Source organism: Chelonia mydas, chromosome 2, assembly GCF_015237465.2.
Source record: "Chelonia mydas isolate rCheMyd1 chromosome 2, rCheMyd1.pri.v2, whole genome shotgun sequence".
Lineage (NCBI taxonomy): Eukaryota > Metazoa > Chordata > Testudines > Cheloniidae > Chelonia > Chelonia mydas.
In genome coordinates, this window is record NC_057850.1 from 117,026,179 (window position 1) to 117,044,526 (window position 18,348).

At 36.6% G+C, this 18,348-nt stretch overlaps 1 protein-coding gene across 4 annotated transcripts in view; it reads right to left on the minus strand.

Moving 5' to 3' along the window:
- Positions 1–18,348, minus strand: part of EXOC2 (exocyst complex component 2) — a 188,979-nt gene that overhangs the window by 149,993 nt on the left and 20,638 nt on the right. For all 4 annotated transcript variants that reach the window (XM_037893243.2, XM_043540186.1, XM_037893242.1 and 1 more), the window contains 3 exons: positions 12,720–12,896; positions 11,062–11,188; positions 332–445 (listed from right to left, as the gene is read on the minus strand). In XM_037893243.2, the coding sequence (XP_037749171.1) occupies positions 332–445; positions 11,062–11,188; positions 12,720–12,896 (418 nt within the window). The remainder of the gene's footprint in view (positions 1–331; positions 446–11,061; positions 11,189–12,719; positions 12,897–18,348) is intronic.

Here is an 18,348-nt window from a genome sequence, read left to right on the forward strand (position 1 = left end):
ACAAGCAAAAGCTATAAGTTGTTCTTCCTAAACATTATGATGGAGTCACTGGCAAAATTTTCCAAAACTTCACCCCATGAATCTCACTGGAGGGTCCTACCTTTTTCTATTATAGCATTTCACATGCCTGCTGATTAAAAGCCTTATTGTTTTGTACCACGTGTCTGTACATTGCCTACCACAATGGGGCCTAAAATCTGACTAGGGCCTGTGGACATTACTGCAGTACAAACAACAATTCTTCCACTACTACCACCATTGAGACCTATGATGTACAGTAGCAATACGAATACTGTCGGATGTTTTAAAAACATTGTTATTGTCCACAAACCTTGTTGTTGAATGGTTCTCAATCAAATACCATGCAGCGGAGAAGTTTTCACTAGTGAAATCGGCACTCATCCCAGGAAACAGTACCTCCAAATCCTTCTGGGGAAATCTCCCTCTGAAAAAGACAAATAATTTATAAAGTAAAGTGTTTACTGCCAAAAGGTTATAAGAAAAATTACTACATAAAACAACAGCCCATGTTCCATTCTTCAAATCATGACACTAAGTAGTAACAGAATAAAAACACAGAACTGTAACAACCTAACAAAATAAATCTGGTACTAATGGTTCTAGGGTAAATCCAACACATCTAGGAAAGAGGCAATTGAAATTAAAACGGTAAATTATTTCTGGATTTTACTAATGTACATGGGAGTAGTAGATTAAAATGGTGCTACACAAGACAGCTGCAATTCTAACAGTAAACAGTATCACCATGAACATTCTTTACAATTAAGTCTGTTACTTCCTTTTTTAACTTTTAAATGTCTGAATATTATAATTTGCATTTAGAAATCATATGTATGTTTGTTGATGCAAATATTTTTTTCTCCTTTCTTGAAAAAGAATGCATACGTCAATTTATATCGCCTTTAAAATATTTATGTTTAGTAAAAGGATTACTCTAGTTAAATAAAGACTGTTGCTACGAAGGCAAGCAGAAACTTCCAGTTTCTTATTTCAAACTCTCTCATAATGCAATAAAACAAAATGTACAAAATGAGTACTTAGCAACTAAATCCCAGAAAAGTGAGAGCAAAGCTCACCTTTTGCTGTAAGTCTTTTATGCCCTTTATTTTTTTCCAATATCAGCATTTAGATAATAGTGACTGGTGGTCCCTAAGGACCTGATCCAACTCCCATTTAAGTCTATGGCAATGTCTCTCTCTCACGCATTGTGTGTGTCCAATACGTATAAACACACAGCACAGATATGTATACATGAATGAGTATACACTACAGATATTCAAACTCACATTACTTCACGTAGAAAAATAAAGTAGAAAAAAATCTTTCATACTCATTTTAAAATAAATTAAGACTTTTGCTTATACCCACAAAAGTGTGGAAAATTCATACATAAGGTTAAAACCTTCAATGGATAATAAGCACCATAAGACTAAACTGAGTAGCATTCAAAATGGTGAAAGTTGTGAAATTACACTGATCTTTTTAACCCCCAAAAGTGAATTTCTAGACTTAAAGTTTGCACCAGAATCTAACATATTTTAAATGTGGGTGGTGGGTAGATTTCCCATTGTATGTGTAAAATAATGTCTTTTGAATTTCATAAAAAATCTTCCCATTCCATCCACATTTGTTAGAAGTGCTCCATTTACATGATCTTATCTGTATACAAAACATTTCAATTCATTTATTTTCATTTACAAAACAGGGCCAGACTTTGTGTTAACAAGTTTCAGCCTAAAGGGAACACAGACTCACGAAGTTATGAACCAATGGGAAAAAAGTCTCAATATATCTGATTGGTAGGATAAAAATAATCTGAATTCATGGGTGTGTTGTCCCATGCACAATTTATTTTTTAAAAATACAGAATGTAGAAGGTTAGAAGGAAACTTCCCTTATATTCAGGTTATTTCATTTGAGGAGCTTTTTGTTTGTTTAGTTTTTAGGGAGGGAGGTTAACCTTCCTTTGAAGCATCTGGTACTGGCCACTGTTAAATGTAGTATACAGTATTGTCCTAGAAAGACCACAGACCTGATATTACGATTCCCACATTCGTATGAAAAATCATGAACACTGACTATCTTTCATGTTGGCTTAATCTATTAAGAGGTGAATCCTGGACTCTATGTCCACCCAAGTAAAGGAGATTGGTGCAGGGCGATGGAATACTCTCTGTAGGCAGCCAATTGAGTAGTAGCAAAATGGCTCCACAACAGCGTTAGTGCTACAGTAGCCAAGTAACCATTGCAACTCATCTCCTTCCCCCTGCTCAGCGCATATTTACATCATTTATTCTAAAATCAAATAACTTTAAAATCAAACCCATTTTTCTCCCATTCATAAACATGTTCACAATTTGCCAAAAATTCCCAAATCAAAAAAATCACCTGAGACATTCATCACCCCCAGTTCTCTACTCACAGCTGCATCCAACCATCAGAAACTAATTCAAAACTCTGCCAAAAAAATTTAAAAACTGTTGTCCAAAAATGAAGTAATAAATGCAGACACAGAACCTGAAATAAAATCCTCTCTGAGGCATATGAACTAGACAAACTGCTGTTAATCTGTGCAACACACAGTACAAATAAAAAGCACACTTGCAGGACCTTGCACTTAAAATTAAACTGGCAAGACCAAAAGGAAAATGAAGAAGACACTGAATATACGGCAGGCTGTTGGAGAGGATATTAAATATGTATCAACAGCCATTTCACTGGAAATAAACATTACAATGAGAAAGATATTTTAAAAACAAACTATTGGTAAGCATATTTCAAAGAGGCAAGAGGACTACAAAAGGCTTCCAGGATGAATTGTTCTAACACATTTATTTTAAAAGTATGATGAAAAGCAAATTGCAGATTATAATGAACTAGTGAATCCAAGATAGGTATTTTAAAAAGAGTTGAGAATTGCAAAGAAACAACGTTATCTTTGCTCCACCATACCTTACATCCTGAGAATTATTAGCACCAGGAGTTGCAAAGGACACCACCCTTTGGCACACATTTTTTTACTCTACTGAATTAACACAACTAGGATGGTCTAAATTATTCATTATTATTTAAGTGATGGGGTGTGGGAGAGAGAGAACATGAGAAGTGGAAAGAAGCGGGGGCGGGGGGGGAGTGCGAGAAGTAGAGATTGCGTACAACGTGGTCCAAATTAGTTTTCTCTGCCTTTGGCGAAAGAATTATGTGGAATACAAAAATCAGTATGTGCATGCAGTGAGATGCATTACAGTAGTGATATGATTATGGATTTTGTGGATGCTAATTGTACTGCCTGGGAAATGCTGATGTTCAGGTGTACTTGACAGTAGCCCAGTGTTATATGTCTTCAAACAGGAAGGACACTTTAGGATAAGAATTTTTACAGTGGGATGATCACTGAGTGCCTCTTAACCAACAAAATGTATAGGATCACTATAATACAATATAGTGCTCACAAAATACATAAACGTACAATCTCAGCCCTTGTGGTCAAACAATAAACAATCTAGCTAAAGATTCATCTTTCAATGGCCAAGAAAAAGAGTCAAACTAGACATTCAAGTACCGTATCATCTCTTAATGCATGCATTTAACAGCACACAGGGAAAACAGGATTTATTCATGCGCTTCAAAGTAGGATATACCTTCTGAGAGTGTATTGGAGACATACATCTGACTAAAAATGAACCAAAAAACACCTCTCAGAGACAATACTTATTACTACAAAATATTACTGACATCTCCCTTTATAACATACACAAAACCAAACAAACATAAATACTGCTAATATAACCCTTAGCCTTTATTTCAATGTACTGTACTCCCTCCAGTTAGTCTGTTCAGGCTTAAAAAAACCAAGTCCCGCAAATTGGTTTGTACACACAATAGACAAAGAGCCTGAAAAAACTCTAAAAGTTAGTTGTCTTTTAGTTTATTTTAGTGTGACATTTGGCCACATTGAAAAATTCTAGAAGATTTTTTGTTTGAAATGTTTATTTACTTATTTTGGATTATAAATTAGATACATACAAAGACAACACCACACAAATATGGATAAAACATAGACACTATATATAATAGAACCACAGAAATGAATGGGAGATGCATAGTAGATTAACAAATTTTGCAATTTATAGAGTAAGTTTATATATACTATTAAAATAAGAATACATCATGGAGTACTTTGTCCACTAATATTATGAAGTAGAGTTTAATACATCGTAGTAGCATGTTTTACAAAATATTTTATATCTTTGTAATGAGCAGAGTGCCATAGTGAAGTCTAACAAAACTTTTTTGGGGAAATGGAGTAATATCACTGGCTGTTTTTGTAAGAACTACCAAGTTTGTAGATTAGTGAAGAAGTGAGAATTAGTAACATTCCCGTCTTCATGACATGCTATGATAGAAAAACTGACAATCCAAATAGAACTCAGGAGAATCAAAGAGCAAGGTCTGGGTAGAAGTATCCAAAGAAACTGGCTCTGCACACATATCGTGTATGTTTTCATTACATTCCATTGACAAACTGGTTTTTAAGGACTTGCTTACTACCTCAAAACACCCTGGCCAGGCAACAGGAGCTACCTCTACTGGGAACGGGATATTTTTTTCTTTCCTAAGTGAGGAAAGTAGCGGTGATGACAGCAGCACATTGTGTGGGGCACATCACAAAGGAACATAAAGTGAGATCATGTTGGGACCATATCAAGGTGTCAAACACCATTATGCGTCTAATTTACCATTAAATCTAAATAAAAAGAGAGAGAGAGAGAGAGAGAGTGTGAGAAATAACTTTAAATGCTTTGGTCATTGGGCAGCTGTAATGACGTAATTAACATCCACACACCATTGTAGAGGAGATCACTAGGATTGGGTCTGTTGGACTTTGTCATAATAGAAAAAGAGGGAAGGCGGGTCAATCTTCTTTGATGACCCACAACTTTAGGATTTTCTCCCCCTTGATAGATATCAAAGTCCTTCAATGAAGGTAAAGATTTTGCTATCAAGGCTCTTTACTCCTACTGAAACACCTAATTTGGTATTACAGCCTTGTTACCTTTTGAAAATAGTCTTTTTTACTGCAGTGCTTGGACTGCTTGGGTTGAAGGGTTTTAAAAATAAAACCATAACAACTTTACACAGTTTATATTCATATCTTAACTACAACAAAAGTTAGACTGAGATTTGAGTCATCATCTAGACCCCACTTCCCTCAGGTGTGCTGAAAGCATGCTCCTAACTTCTCATAGTGCGGTACAGGTCCTTGCTCCCTGTTAAAATGTATATTCATGCATTCAAAATTGAAAATATGTCTAATACAGTTAACATCATTTATGCCGCATCTGCCAAGTAATCCCAATGTTACTGCATACTGCGAGAACAATGTTCACCTAATTTTATTCTAATTTCATGTACCTAGGCACATACAAACTCTTCTCGCAAATTCTGTTACCAAGTTTGTGCATGCACAGACACACAGACTATTATTATTTATAATAACCACAGAGGTCAATCAAGATCAGACTAGGCTCTCTGTAAATATAACAAGTAACAGGCACTGCCTCCAAGAGATTACATTCTAACTTAAACAAAGACACAACAAGTAAGTGGAACAATAGGTGGCAATGCGTTCTAATGAACATAGCTAGTCTATTTGCACAACTTAATGCTTCTCTCTCATATTTAAGGGGTTTATTTTAAAGATATTTTTTACAAAGTATTAGCTATCCAGTCGTAGATTTTTCAGCGTACGTAACAATATAAACCCATTTAGAGACTAAAATCAGGCCCAAAATCTGGATACAGTCACTAAAAGGTAACTTGAACTAGATTCCAGAGGACTTCATAGGTCAAGAGGAGCAACTTAAAATAAACACAGATTCTGAATGTCAACCAGCATAAACAAGCCAAAAGCAGAGTTACTGTATGAACTTGCTCTGTCTGGTATCAGTCAGACTCCTAGAAGCAGGATTTTGTACCAGCTGTACTCTGTTAATCGTGCATGCAGAGAGACCAGCAAAAAGGACACTGGAGTAGACTAAACAGGACAAATCCAAAGTGTTAACAAGGACCTCTGCAATAGCAGGAGAGAGGCAATGACTCACTCTGGCAAAATGTGACATAGGGCTCGTCACAGCACAGACAAGATATTGAAATGTCAGAACAGTTTCTAATCATAGGAGAATGCTATAAGAGAGACTCAGTGAAAGACTGTAAGAAAAGTAAGTTGCTAAAACTGATGGCTCAATATCACAAGCTGTAACTAATATGTTACAATATTTGAACAGCATAATAATACATAGCCACTTATATAGTGCTTTTCATCTGCAGATCTCATAATCTGCATAACTGAATGCGGCAGTTTGCAAAAGGGACAGCAGAAAAATTTAAACTTCCATTGCATATCTGCTGCTATAAATTTCAATTAGCCGTGTTCAAGGATGAATTTATCCACTGAAACAGTCTTCTCTCATATCACAATAGAAAACAGACATATTCCATTAGGTGGCAGTGTAAGATCAGTCTGTTACATCTTCCCGTCTGAAATGTTTCAGAAGCTGGCCGTGGGAAGATGCAAGCATCTGTACTGAGTGGGTGGATACAGAGCTAATGTGGAATGTACTTAGCATGTCAACATTTGCTTTCATGTACGAGACTGATCCACAGTGACGACCCATGCAGCATGCAAAACAACAAACATTATTCCAAGAGAATTTCTAACCACACTAGATACAGTTAGGTATGATTGCAGTTGTTGCTTTGCAGTTGCATTCATTTTCATGGTCTGGCAAAGGTTACATAGAAAAAACTGTAGTACACACTACCTTGTTCAGCTGTTTGGAGTAGGTATACCTATTGATAGAGCAAGTAATCATTCAAAACAAGTTGTCTGTAGGTCTGAATTTCATTAACATTTCTCCCACTTATCATGAAATAGATATTGTAAATTCTTTTCTTTTTCTGTTTTAAAATTCTAGGCATTAAATCATTAACCCCAATCTGTTCTTGTAAAAAATATTCTAAATGGTAAAAATCAAACATACTTCACCACCACCCCTTTTTATTAATATTTTTATGTTACTTTCCCCTGTTTTCCAGCTCTAGGCCACTACTTGGTACTACTACTTCTGCTGGGTTTCTGGCTGCATTTCCATATCATCATAGCCAGCAACACACCTTGGAAAAAAATCAGATCTACTTTGAATTTCAAGCCACCAAATAAAAGTAGAAGACACTTAACTCAATTTCTGTTGAATTCTTGCTTTACCTTTACAAGGTGCTGGCTACACTACAAAGCTAGAATTCAGCAAGCAGACTCAATATTTTGAACAAACAACGAAGCCTGGTGAAGAAAACACACTAACGTGCACTTGAGTTCCAAAGCTGGGTAACAAAGCCTCTTCTAGTTTGAACCTGCTTTTATGTTTGAAGTTATAAAAAAAAAAAAAGACCTGACAACAGCAGAGAAGAAATCGTCTTAGGAATGTATATTTGTTTGTAAATATTGAATCAGCATAATAAAGTCATGACTGTAACTTTTTATCACCAAGTCCTGGTCTCCTTGCAAAATGAACTTAATTTTTTTTAGGCACTAAGTTGCATTTTTATAACTACTAAGGCACCATGTGTACAAAAACAGCAGTTACGACTTTAAAAATATGAAGGACTTAACAGTCAAAGACTGCCAATAAATACCAATTATTAAACTTGCGGGTTGAAAGATGACAGCTTGCATGCTGGGTACACCCATAAAATATTTATTAAATCCTGACTCACGCAAAAGCAGCAACAACTCTCACTTTCTTTTTCGCATTCAGACAGACTGGTCATGAAGACAACATGGAACTCCTACTTATATGTACATTTCTTGTATGTACACTACTGCTGTAAAAAAAAAAAAGTGACTTATTGAAATCACTGACAGCAGACTCATCCGGCTTCAGAAGGCATTCCCACCACTATTGTCAAGTAATTCATTATTCAAAGGCCCTTTTCACATAAATAGAAATAATTTGGGAATTGTTATGGGTTATTAAATTCCACTTTTTCTTATCTGCTGATTATATACACAAAATCAAATACATTTTCCCCATTCGTACAAATGGTTAAACATTGGGGTTTTTTAAAACTAAAAGCCATTCCTACGGCTTGAGATGTTTTATCATTAAAACCTGAGTAACATATTTGGAGCCATCTTGAAAATACCAATCTGTATGATTCACAAAGCATGATTCATTTCAAAATGCATTTGCATTGGACAGGGTCCCATAAATAATATTTAGAAAACCACATGAGGCAACTTTTTGTTTAAGAAGAAGAAAGCATAATGCCTGTTTTTTTATAAAACACACAGGGCAGGTGATTTAGTCATTTCACATCATTGAACCAGCTTTTCTGTCTCACATGCTATTCTGGCCTGATCCTTTTTTCCCCTGTGTCTTTACTCTAGGCCTCGTGCTTTCTGGTCCCTCTTCATCTCCTGTTACCCGGCCACCTCCCATTTTCTCTCTCTTTTTCACCCCTTTCCCTCCACAGCTAGTCCTCTTTAAATGCTTCTATTGTCTACCATTATTAGCCAGGCTAGTATGCTGACATTTCCCGCCACCTCTATCAGGCAGCAAGCCAAGCTGCCCACAGAGCATGTAAATTCCACAAAGTCAGACCAGTGCTGCACACCCATGGCACATTCCTAAAGCTTGAAATTAAACCTGAGAAATGCATCCTAACTTGTGTGGGTGTTTAAATAATTTAAGTGAGTCAAAGATGTTGTGTCACCTAGTTCATCTTTCTGGTAATGCAGGATTGTTCTTTATTGTACTAGGCTTACTCCTAGTCCAGTTTTAAATATGCCAAGCAATAGGGCAGCTCATACCACTTTCACTAAGATTCCAAAGCCTAGTAAAGTTTATCATTAGAAAGTTTTATGCTTATAACTAGTTGGTCTAAGTTTTCCCTTTCTTAATTTCATTGCATTAATCCTAATTGTGCCACCTCTCCTCCCTCGATGGTTATGCACTTATGCAGACTTGTGTCCCCACTTAATGGTTAGCTAAGCTATAACTATATAGCTTTTAAAATGTCCTTACAAACCAATCTTTTCAACCTCACAACCATTTCTGTTGTCCTTTGAATATCCTCCAATTTGTACAAATAAATAAATAAATAAAAACTTTCTAGTAAGAGGTGCTCAATATTAACCACAGAATATTCCAGTTACCATCATGGTTATTACCTCACTGCTGTGTCGTGGAATATCTCAACACATGCAGCCCAAAATTATATTGGTCCTTTTTGCTCAGATGTCTCACTACAAATTTGTTTTGAATTCTGTCACACCTAAAGATAAGTCTTTACCAGCATTATTACTTCCCAGATTCCTCCTCCCCGTTACACATCTGTTTTTGGGATTATAATTTCCCAGACGTACCTTGTATTTTTCTAAAAGAATTCACCTCTTGTTATTGTCTGCCCAGACCTTTTAGATCTTTCCACAACCTTTTGTATTATTTTTGTACCACTCCCTGCACACTAGTAACTGTACATTTTATAACATGCTACCTACTACTACTACTACACAATTAAAGAACATATTAAGTAAGACTTGATCCAATACTAAACTCATCTGTACCCTTCTAGACTCCTCTTTCAATTTAACATTTGTTAAATTACATCCTTTGTTTACACTCCCTTCAGGCAGTTGTCAATCCGTGTGACAGTAATCATAGCCAAGCTGATCTGAATTCATTTTGACAGTAAGGTTCTAAGACTGTATCCAGGGTTTACCAAAATAAAGCCAATCTTAAAAATAACCAAGTCATGAGCAATAAGCAGCACTGGTTTATGAAGACTAGATCTTGCCAGACAAACGTTTGTTTGGATACAGTTACAAAACTGACAGATGAATGGAAAGCAGACAATGTAATAGATTTGGATTTTCTAGACATGTCATGATTACTCTCTCAATATTTTACTAGGAACAGGATTCAGACTCCGAGAGAACAGTAATTGCCAGGATTTAGGGTAGTAAGAATTCAAGTATTTTACAGAAATAATTGTGGAAATGAAGATATTCAAACTTGAATGATGATAATTATTTAACAGAAGATTTTATGCATTGTGGCAAGAATAAAGGGACAATATCCTAATTAAATCCCAAATGCATACATAGTCATGATAACCATTTAAAAAGATACACTGTCAAATCTGAGAGAGGTCAAAAATTAGAACTTTCAGCTTTCTTGATTCACAAGTGTGCATCATGCTGCCCCATTCTTGTGCGAAGGAGAAGATACCGAAATAGTTCATCTCCTTTGCTACTCTGAAGAACAGGACAGAGAGATAACAAACAAATCATGCACTCCAGACAGAATGGATCCCATAGTAAAATAGTCTAATTTTAAACAGCCTTTGTTTTTGAAGGGGCTGATATCTTACTTCCGAGGAACTTTATTTCTAAATGCTATTTTAGGTTTGTTTATGTTTTGGGCACTAGTAGTGTCCCTTCAAAGCCCTATGATAGATTTATAATAAGGGAGTAAGTTTATTACAGAGCAATTTTATAAAGTCTACAATATTTGTGAACAAAAGCCAAGGGGTTTGTGGTTAGAAACCAATATTAATGTTTCAGTAAAAGTAAACTAGTTGATGGATACATAAAACATATTTCACATTGCAATACAAGCAAGAGATATCTATCTAAACGTGCTTAAAAGCCCCACAGAACTCAAGCACAACACAGAGTTCTATAACTGCAATGTATAAACCCTCAGACCCTAAATTATTTGCCAATCCCAAATCCGTAAACATCACAAGGGTCAATGAACTAGGCCCTCAGATTATCTGACGTTCTTATCAATCACCTAGTAATATAGACAAAAATTAGGATTACCAAACACCACTGAACACTAGGTATTGTGCCATCAGCTAATTGAATTTTCTTGTCTTTCCCCACCCTCTAAGCTGTTAAACTTTTCTGGAATTCATATAATGATGTATAGAAAAAACCACTAAGAAAGTGGATTAAAGGCATTTGGTACTCACTTGTCTATCTCAATACCAAGCGGATTAGCTGGACGTAGAGACAAGGGGGGAATCCCTTTGTTCCTGTCAGTGCGCGTGTCATAATAGTTCATTTCATCAACCCAGACAGCAGACTGATCCAAGATACCTAGAGAAAACAAAGCACATATCCTTAAAACAACAACGGCTGTCCAGCACCATCAACTTCGGCCATACTGAATTAATTTGAAAAAGCCTGAAAAATATAAAATGCGTGCCTATGTAATATTTTGGAAGATACAGAGCAAAACAACCTGGATACAATTATGCTAAACTATTTGCTTAGAGTAGCTGGAAAGGTATCAATGGCAGGGCATCACATTTTACATCTCACAGACTGCACTGTTCTGTTTAAGATACAAAGTACCAACGCGGACAAGTTAACAGGCAATAAGAAAACAGCACTTTTCAAAGTCTTTTACTCATCACCTCCAACCCTGTCACCCGCCAGAGATACCAGCAGTTAATGTGGCAGTCTCTCTTTTCATAGATTTTGGGGAAGATTCCTCCTTTTTCACCACTCAGCCAGAACAAAAGTCAACTCTGGCCACAAGCCCCTTAGTTAGCAAGTTCCCCAGTATGTGGCGGTCCTCAATGAGCGTAGAGCTGAGAGAACTGGCTTCCTCCCAATAGCTCAAGCACAGGGAGCATGTCAAGGTCATGGTTCAGGGAAAGGAAGGCAAGGCAGGGCTGCTCCAACCTGCACTCGGCAGAGAATCAGCTCTCTTCTCTGATGCACCCAGCTCAAGCTGGACACAGCAGAGAATCTGGCCCTCAGTCTTTTGCTGTTTGGCAAACCACAGATTTCTTCCTCCCCCAAGACTTCCCCCTCCCACGAGTTTCTAATAAAGTTTGAAATATTAACATTTAGATTGTAAAACATTAGAACAGCTCTGGGGAAAGTATGTGTTATTTAACTGCCATTGGAACCATAGAAAACAAGAACCTAAACTGTTGCTTTCGTGTAGACTCTTATATAAACAGTGCCTGTCCTAATTTCTCAATGAGCTAGATTGAATAAAAAAAATCTAGAATCCAAAGGACATTTTTGACAGGATTGTAGATGAAATTTGCGGTTAGACTACTTGACAACGTTCTTAATTATTAAACAACACACTAGAAATATCCCCAAAAAGGTCTTTTTTGTGTGTCTTACTGAGTATTAGTTGCTAATGTTGCTTAATTATAACAGCGTCCAACATTCAACTCCTTTTTTAAAAGGATTAACAGTCAAAAGGAGCTATAGGTGTACTGTCCACGCATTCCTTTTGTGTCTTTTACTGATTCATTAGGCTTAACAGACCATTAAAGAACCTGAAGAACTGGGACTATCATTTTTGCAAGCATTAATATCAATTCTAAAGGGTAGGAGTGTGTGAAGGAAATCAAAGAGTTTTTACTTTCAGAAAAACAGGTGCCTTCAATGACCAATGTACAAGTATACCTAAAAGTCAGATTTCAACCCAAAATGTGTATTGTTAGTATATATTTTGCAAGTACTAAACAAGTAAAGAGTGACTAAGGAACAACTACCAGTGGGTTAAATTTTACAAATAAATGTTATTTACAAAACCCAAAACATCTAGTCAATTTTTTATTATTTAGCAAAAATTATTGTAAGTTTGAATGAGGCAAAATACCTATTTTCTCGGGTTTCAGGAGTTTGAAGGAAACAGTTGAAGTTCCTCTGCCACCTGATTTTGTAGTGACAATAATGTCTCCCTTATCATTTTTAGCTTGTCCCACTCGACACACTATTTTACTGGCAGACATCCATTCAGCAGTCAGGAGACAGTTGTGTCCGCAGATTGTTAAACCTGGAAATCAAAGACTTACTGTGAATAAAACTGAAGAAAATACAGTCTGTCTTATAATAGTTAGTTTTCTGTTTATCTAGACATGTTATAAACAAATAAATGAATTCTGCCAACCCTGTCTTTTATAATTTAGATGGATAATACTGATGTTTATTTTTAAGCATTTTTTCCTATTTTTATGCATTAAACTTTCACAGTTGTGGAAACTTATGGGTGGTGGCAGTCAGACAGTTATTTAATGGCAAATAGATTCAAACTATTAAGTGTTATAAACTGTTAAAAGACAAATGGTCAACATCACATGTCAAAATATACAAAGTAAATATCCTTAAATCAACAAATCAGACCCATTATTACTATTTATTCCCTAATCCATTTGTAACAAGTCTAATTCAAAAATCTAAACAATTGGATTTTGACTCTAATAAGTTCTCAAGCAGCATTTTTCATACTTTGCCTATCTTTACATTTTGATTACCATCAATGTAAATATTTGTTGTGGGTTTGTGTATGTACAGTGAAATCAATGTTTACTGACATTTAATGATAAAAATCTAATTGTTCCAAGCCTAGTTATAGATAATTAAAATATAAAATACATCTACAAATACGTAACTCTTCTATAGCACTTTGTAGACCCAATACAGTAAGGAAATCATGGGTATATTCTTCAAAAGCACATAGGTCACTTAAGAACCTAAGTCCTATTGATTTTCAGTGGGAGGTAGGAACTTTTGAAAATAGAACTTAAGCTCCTAATCATTTAGGTGCTTTTGAAACTATTTCTCCCTATGTACTAAGTGCATTGCTGATCGGCCTCTATAGCTTCAAAACACCGCAAAAATATTAAATTATTCAGTATTCAGGTATAGGTGTCTAGATTAGCTCCTGCCCCAGTACAGATGGTACATCACTGTAATCAGACAATGCCAGGGTTTTTTTTTTTTTTAAATTGGGTTGGTTTGTATTTTCCATTTCTAGAAACTCTTACCAATTTAACAGATACTTAAATGAAAAAAGTCAGCATGTGACGCACAGCCCCAAACATTTCACATTTTCTTTTCTCATAATTTAATTCTCTGACCGTACACAGCCGACAAATTTGGCAGGTTTGAGGTTTTTATCAGATAGCACAACATCTCTACCTGGGCAAATTCATTTTTTTTAAGGGGACAAACTCTTGTTACCACAGAGTGGAATATTCAGAAAGAATTATTTTTAAAATGTACAGGGATGGTAGATAAATTATATATTTTTTAAAGGTGACCATCCACTGCCTTCTTCATGCTATTCAGCAGAATGGTAGCCAATACTGATTGCAGTACCTCTCCAGTTCATGCACTGAATGAGAGCACCCTTTTTTGACAATGATGCCATTTGTGGAATATTACTAGAAGCTATGTAATACTAAGCTGATCAACATAATAAGGGAGTTTATATGATGGAAGCAGATGTGCAGTGAGGTCGCATATAGGCCTGGGTGACTATTGTGATATTGTGACTGGAGTTGGACAAGGATCTGCGTTATTTAACAATCCTCTCTGAATTAGCACCTGACTGGGTGATGAAGAGGACAACAAAAGGCACTATGGATGGTGTAAAATAGGTTAGCGGAGATAAATTACATGACTCTGACTTTGCTGATGACATTGTTTTACTAGTATGATGTGGAACTGAATGATCCCCCTCAGATGTAGAACTGGAAGCAGCAAAAATTGGATTGAAAGTAAAAAGTTATAAAGGTCAGAAACTGGACAACAGATGCAAAGATGTATGTGGATGGAAAAGAAATCACACAGGTAGAAGAGTTCCGCTACCTGGGGAGTATGATGACATTTGAAGGGGACTGTGAAAGATATTCATACAAGATTAGGAAAAGCAAAGCAAAAGAGGTCTTTTACATCAAACTAAACTATGTGACTGTACTGAGCTCACTATTATACAGAGCAGAGACAACGGCTAACACAAACAGATTGATGGGTAATCTCCACAGATGGCTGAAGAAGATATTACACATTTTATGGAAAGACAAAACAACAAATGCAAGACTAAGGAAGCTGACAGAGCAGGACATGTTAGAAAATATCAACAAAACAGAATTCAGAGTAACAGCCGTGTGATATATGCCATCATGTGCCAGCAATGTCTCTCTGCCATGTACATTGGTCAAACTGGACAGTCTCTACGTAAAAGAATAAATGGATACAATCAGATGTCAAGAATTATAACATTCATAAACCAGTCGGAGAACACTTCAATCTCTCTGGTCACGCGATTACAGACATGAAAGTTGCGATATTACAACAAAAAAACTTCAAAACCAGACTCCAGCGAGAGACTGTTGAATTGGAATTCATTTGCAAATTGGATACAATTAATTTACGCTTGAATAGAGACTGGGAGTGGCTAAGTCATTATGCAAGGTAACCTATTTCCCCTTGTTTTTTCCTACCCCCCACCCCCAGACGTTCTTGTTAAACCCTGGATTTGTGCTGGAAATGGCCCAACTTGATTATCATACACATTGTAAGGAGAGTGATCACTTTAGATAAGCTATTACCAGCAGCAGAGTGGGGGGGGGGGGGAGGGAGAGAAAACCTTTTGTAGTGGTAAACACCCATTTTTTCATGCTTTGTGTGTATAAAAAGATCTTCTATACTTTCCACAGTGTGCATCCGATGAAGTGAGCTGTAGCTCACGAAAGCTTATGCTCAAATAAATTGGTTAGTCTCTAAGGTGCCACAAGTACTCCTTTTCTTTTAACAAAACAGAAGGCTCAGGTGGTTTGGACATGTACAACGCATGGAAGATTGGAGCAAGTGTTAAGCAAGCATTGTACCTGTGGGAGGAAGGAGAAAGTGAGGAAGACCAAGGAAGAACTGGCAGAAGACAGCGACCTAGTAAACTGAATGTGCTGGCATCACGTGAACTACCACAAAACTAATGAGTGACCGTAATCAATGGAGGAACTGGATTCCCAGATGTGTCAGTGGTACCAGAGGAACTAAGATCTAAAGTAAAGGTGACCAGCAGAGAAATAAACCTTGTCTCTGTGCAGTTGTGTGTTATTGTTTGGGGGCACAGGGAGGTTGCTTTTTTGTGATAAATTAACAAGATCTGAATGAATGAATGAATAAAAATGGTTTTATGTTTGTGTTTTACCTTCAGAATGTATGAAATATCAAAATCTTGTCTTTTCTGGCTTTTGCCCATGGGTTTTTTTGAAGGACTAAAATAAGAGCCTGGAGTGAAACTTTCCTCAGCCCTGACTGAAAAGGTGTGAGAGTTGAATCTTTAACAATGAACTTTTTCCCAAGTGTGTGATAGGAGTCTGAATTAAGTAGGTGCTAAAAATTAATAAAGAAATAAAGAAATCAGACTTTGAAACCTGGGAAATTGAGAGGGAAAGTGATTTTTAGTCACTGTTTAAAGACACTTGTTTTATGATACAATTGCCACTAGTTTGTCAAGTATACATAAAGTCTTCCCACAAAACCAGGGTAGACAACACCAGACTTTTCTAGTGTAAAGACTAACAAGGGGAAAAAGCATTTTTTTTAAAATTATAACATTCAGAATGTCTTTATATATCAAAAGAAGCAAAAAAGAGCACCCTTTTTCCTCCTTTGTAGGTCAGTTTTAAGATTCTCTCAATAACAGTCATTTAATTACTATTTAATTTAACTTGATGGAATAATTTAACTTTGGATTTTCAGTAAAACATGCAGGAAATGTTTATACTTGTGCAAAATCGTTTGAAGATTTCTACATTATTTAAGAGTTTCTTTCCTGCCTTCAATTTTATTTCTTAAATAATTACTACTACCCAGGGAACATGAGACTTAAGAAGTCCAATAACTTAAAAATTAGCTATGATCCGCTTCACATCACAGAATAATAAATGACATAGCACTATAACGTATGTACTCTTCATTAATGTTTTGCATACCACACTAAATATAGTAATGGCACAGGGCTAAAACTTTAAAGCTGACAAAGGATCTCCCTCGATACATATTTAAATCCAGGAACAAACTTTGTTCCCAAATGACAGAACCTCCTTATAAATGAAAAGTATTTTCTTAAATTTTCTGCAAGTGTTTTTAAAGGTTCATAAGTTTCAAAGTCGTGAGTGACTTTCAACCTGGTTGTCTTTAACAGAATGACGTAAAAAGGCATATTCTCTTTCTTCATACATGTGGTACTCAGTTTATTCCCAAGCATACAATATTTTCTACTTTTTATTGAATTGTAATGCTTTTTGGCAGAGGGTGGGAAGGAGAGTTTAACTGAGGTTTATAAAAATATTAGGCCTCAATCCAACAAAGACTTACAAGTGTGAGTACTTCCATCGTGTATAACTCTTTGCAAGACTGGGACCTTAGGACTGGAGCACATGACTTATGAGAAGAGACTGAGGGAACTGGGATTATTTAGTCTGCAGAAGAGAAGAATGAGGGGGGATTTGATAGCTGCTTTCAACTACCTGAAAGCGGGTTCCAAAGAGGATGGATCTAGGCTGTTCTCAGTGGTAGCAGATGACAGGCAAGGAGTAATGGTCTCAAGCTACAGTGAGGGAGGTTTAGGTTGGATATTAGGAAAAACTTTTTTACTAGGAGGGTGGTGAAGCACTGGAATGGGTTACCTAGGGAAGTGGTAGAATCTCCTTCCTTAGAGGTTTTAAGGTCAGGCTTGACAAAGCCCTAGCTGGGATGATTTAGTTGGGGATTGGTCCTGCTTTGAGCAGGGAGTTGGACTAGATGACCTCCTGAGGTCCCTTCCAACCCTGATATTCTATGTCTATGCTGCGATAAAAAACCCATGGCACTGAGTCTCAGAGCTCAGGTCAGCTGACATGGGATCACAGGACTCAGCTGTGGGGCTAAAAATAGCAGTGTAGACGTTTGGGCTCAGGATGGAGCCCGAGCTTTGAGACCCTCCCCACGCATAGGGTCTCAGAGCCTGGGCTGCAGTGCAAGCCAGAACTTCTACACTGCAATTTTAGAACCCTACAGCTTGGGTCCCGCAAGCCCAACTGATCTGATCCGGGCCAGCCACAGATGTGTAGAGGTACCGTTCGACACGCCACAGAATAAGCTAAATCTGAAATAAGCTAAGATAAAATTTACTATGACTTTCAACTCTCCTACATCAACACAGAAGACGATTAGCAGCAAAAATTTGAAAGAAGACTTATTTACACTGTAAAGTAATGCACGATTGCCCAGGTGTATTATTGGAGGGTGTGTGTTGCGGCATAGCGAGACTTCAGGTGGCAACACAGAGTCCAGATGAATTAGCTGGAGTGCTAAAAAGTACAACAAAAGTTGTGTATATATAGTGCCTTTTACCTAGATATCTCAAAGGTTTTTTGTTTGGGTGTGTTTTTAAACAAATATTCACTAAGCTTCAACACCCTGGTCAGAGCAGGAAAACGTTATTATACTCTTTT